The sequence below is a fragment of the Sinocyclocheilus rhinocerous genome, unplaced genomic scaffold (assembly GCF_001515625.1).
Source record: "Sinocyclocheilus rhinocerous isolate Xijiao unplaced genomic scaffold, SAMN03320098_v1.1 scaffold1204, whole genome shotgun sequence".
NCBI lineage: Eukaryota > Metazoa > Chordata > Actinopteri > Cypriniformes > Cyprinidae > Sinocyclocheilus > Sinocyclocheilus rhinocerous.
In genome coordinates this window covers 530,107-533,848 of record NW_015654935.1, presented here as the reverse complement: position 1 = coordinate 533,848, position 3,742 = coordinate 530,107, and the positions used below count along the sequence as shown (strand labels likewise).

Here is a 3,742-nt window from a genome sequence, read left to right as displayed (position 1 = left end):
GTCGGGAGCTGACCAATTTTGTGAAATTCGGCTCGAAAGGAGTAACAGCACAATGAAGTTGCGATTGTAAGTTGCAGTCTGTAAGACGCGCACGGAAGCGTGACTTGACGCGCGACATTGCAGAAAGTGTGCGTTCACAAATGTAGCCTATGTTGATCCAAATATGGAAAGCACTTTCGAATTTAATAATCTGAGGTTCTCTCCAGAGATGTTTTGCCACATTTCTGCAATTAAGGATGATTGCTGCATAGTATGGGTGTTTCCTTTTGCCTGAACTAGAGCCCTGCATTTCACTTTTTTTCCGCCCCTCGGGCCGGGCTTCGGGACAATTTTCACGTCATAGTTCAGACGCGGGCCGGGCATCTGGCTTGCTTTAGGCTTCTCCTATTTTTATAATTAGACATCCATCAATTAGTGATGGATAAAAAGAGCGGCTCGACGGTGTTTCTCGGGCCGGTAATTCTGATAAATTCGGATACGGCCGGTCTAGGGCCTGAACGTCATATATTTGAGGCTCGTGCAGGGCTCTAGCCTGAACATCTTCAAGTGAGTGGCGGGGCAAACCGAAAGTTGATGCCGAAAGTCCAGCACTCTCCTACCTTAACTGCTGCGACTACACTTGTTTTGTATGCGTTCCTTCGCTGGCATTTTCCACATTTAGTTTTTCTCCCTTAATAACAAATGTGTCCATTCTGATGCTCAATTTGACCGAACTAATGGCTGCTGATGACTATTTGAATTGAATTCTTCCAAAGTGCGCGCTTGTAAGTGTTCGTTAATTAGGCTACGTGCAGTAGCCTACAGGTCTGCTCATGTCTGTAAATAATGTATGAAAAACAAAATTATTTTACATAACTAAAACATTATAGCTTATATTTGTTTAGTACATTTTTAAATTAATGTAAAAACTAAAATGAATTGTAAAACTGAAAGTTATTTTTTAAATTGTGTTCAGCATGGTGGGCCGCATTTGAATTCGTGACGGGCCGCGGGTTGAGAACCACTGGATTAACAGATAAAGGAGAGAGAGATAGGGAATGCTGTTGCAGTTGGGCATTAATGAGCCATTTGTGATGTTATCAGTGTTTTGTCTGCAGGGCTGTTCTCGGGCTCTTGATTGGGTCCCTATGGAGGAGACCTGCCCTAATTGGCTAACGTGTACAAACACACTGATGAGTGACGAGTGTGCGTGGGTGCACAAGAGGAAAATATCAATCAGATGCGAGGGGGCTTTTAGAGCAGTTGTGGCTCTAGATTTTAGTTTAACACAGGCCATTATATGTTTTATAGATAGTGTCACATAAAAGGGATTAGAAAAGTGAGGAAAACATGAATGTGTCTCACTGAGAATACGATGTAATAGCCCCCTCTTCTGGTGAAATTGGTTGTTGACAAAGTGTTAATGAACTTTTTTTTTTTATCAATTCCACATGCACATACTATGTACTTATTATAGTGATTACAATAACTGAGTAAAAACTAGGTGCTAACCCTGAACCTACCACTAAACCAAACCCACGTAGTTACAGGGATGGGCAGTATTTCAGATACATGTATTTAAAATACTTATTTGAAATGCAAAATACTTTTTTTAAATACTTTGAATACAATTTACATATAATTTATATATCATTTATAAATGTAATTTATATATCTGAGATTTAATTATATATATATATATATATATATGCACATTTTTTTTATTTAATGCAATTTAATAGTTATATTTTTATCAGTGAAAATGTAAATAGAAATGTTCATTTTTATTTATTTATTATTCAATTTTACATCATAATTGATTTTTTTAATTGATTTTTTTATTTACCATGTATTTCCAGGTTTAAATTTGATTGTGTATATGTGTGTTATGAGTTGGTTAATGATAGTATTAGGATATAAACTATATATGCATATATTATGAAATCATAAAAACTGCATATATAATAATTAGGTGCTGTAAAGGTGCATTCATTTATGTCAGCTGCTCATATAGAAGCCAGAGGAAGTGCTTATTACGATTACTGCTCTGCTGCTTATCACAAAATATTTCTAATTTGAAAGGAAATTATATCTGCTTAATCAGCATATCCATAAACAGATCTGACTGCTGTCCTCTGAGTGAATCTCAGGTCTTAAATGGGCCATTGTTTTCAGCTTTTGCGAGCACATCTGTGCAAGTGTTTTAGAAGACAAAACATTGGAAGAAATGAATAATGTCTGTTATTCCAGGGATCATATCCTCATCATCTGTTCTTTGTCTTTTTTCTTTTCCTCACCCATCTCGTCCCACCTGCTCTCCTTCTTCAGTGCGGCTTCTTCGATCGGGCGCGGCCACCCAAAGACGATGACGTGTCAGACCGCGAGCAGCTGACCGCAGAAAAATCCACAGACGCGTGAGAGCAGAACAGATGACAATTATGAATAAAGAGGTCATGGGATGAATCACCATGAAGAGAGTGGAGGGGCTGTGTCCGAAGGTTTCGGTATCTTTGTAGACGACTACAGATCCAAGCCTGTAAATAAACTACAGCTCTCACACTGGACTGCAATCTGTGAGCTGGGCCACAGTACCACTCAAAAACATTTCTAAAGCTTTATTTAAAATGCCGGAAGAGCAAGAACTCTGGACGTTGCACTCTGATAGAGCTGCAATATCCACAGGATCCAAAGTACAAGACTACAGGCTGATCAATACAATCCCAAAGATTTAGATCTCACTCTGATCAACTCCATCGACTTACATTGAAGCACAGTGATCATTTTTGACAATATATTGTTTAAAACTACCAATGGAACTTAAGATCATATCTTCTCATCACCAGCTCAGCACAAGATCTGGATCATCCCACCATATGCTTCACATTGGCCACATACACACTGCAGCTAAATATGGATTCACTCCCCTTTTAAGACATTTCTGATATTTATTTCATTTCATATTTAAATATCAAACACCAAACAGGTTAAACTGTTCCATATTTCATGTTTACAGCCGAGGGATTACTACTTTATTATTATGATTATTACTGTGGCAGTTTCAGGAGTGACTCCTGTTTTATGTACACACACAGAACAATAATTTAGGAGATTCACACCTACACTTGTATATGGTTGTCACTCTCAAAACTTTGCAGTGTGTATTATATGGCCATTTTTAACAGTGTTTAAAAATAACACAGAAAGTCACATACTGTATGCAAATAATTGATGTTACCTTCAAGTATACTTTATGTATTATCAGAAAATTATTGATAATGATGGTGTTGTGGTAAATTCTGCGATCTGACTAGAATCTTTATTCTTACAAAGCTGGTCTGTTGCATCATCAGCCCACAATGTAGTTTCACAGCATTGTCTTATTTCACATGCCTTGTCAATGATTGTACTGATTACATATTGAAGCTTGTAAAAGAATAGCTCACTACGTACAAAGATGGGGATGGGGGGTTATGAGCAGATATAAATTATATGTGCAATAATGGGACATTTTTGAGTTGATCATTTGTGTGTACACTGGCTCCAAAATGTTTAAAACCTGAGGTTCAGGTTGTTTTGTATATAAAGTTAAAATACTTATTTGTCAGGCTTTGTCAGAGAATATTTCTTTTCCAAACTAAAGGGAACAACAATATTTTGTCTTTCAGCGCTCTAAATGCATCGATAAATCACCAATAATGTTAGATGACATGGGCACATTAATTTCATCTGTTGGGAATTCTTCTTTTTTTTTTTTTTTTTTTTT

General features: G+C 37.1%; 1 protein-coding gene across 1 annotated transcript in view; it reads left to right on the top strand.

Annotated features, from left to right (window-relative positions):
- Positions 1 to 3,742, top strand: part of LOC107717802 (integrin alpha-8-like) — an 83,295-nt gene extending 79,553 nt beyond the window's left edge. Inside the window, exon 32 of the mRNA XM_016524670.1 lies at positions 2,308 to 3,742. Coding sequence (XP_016380156.1) covers positions 2,308 to 2,397 — 90 coding nt within the window. The 3' untranslated portion in view covers positions 2,398 to 3,742. The remainder of the gene's footprint in view (positions 1 to 2,307) is intronic.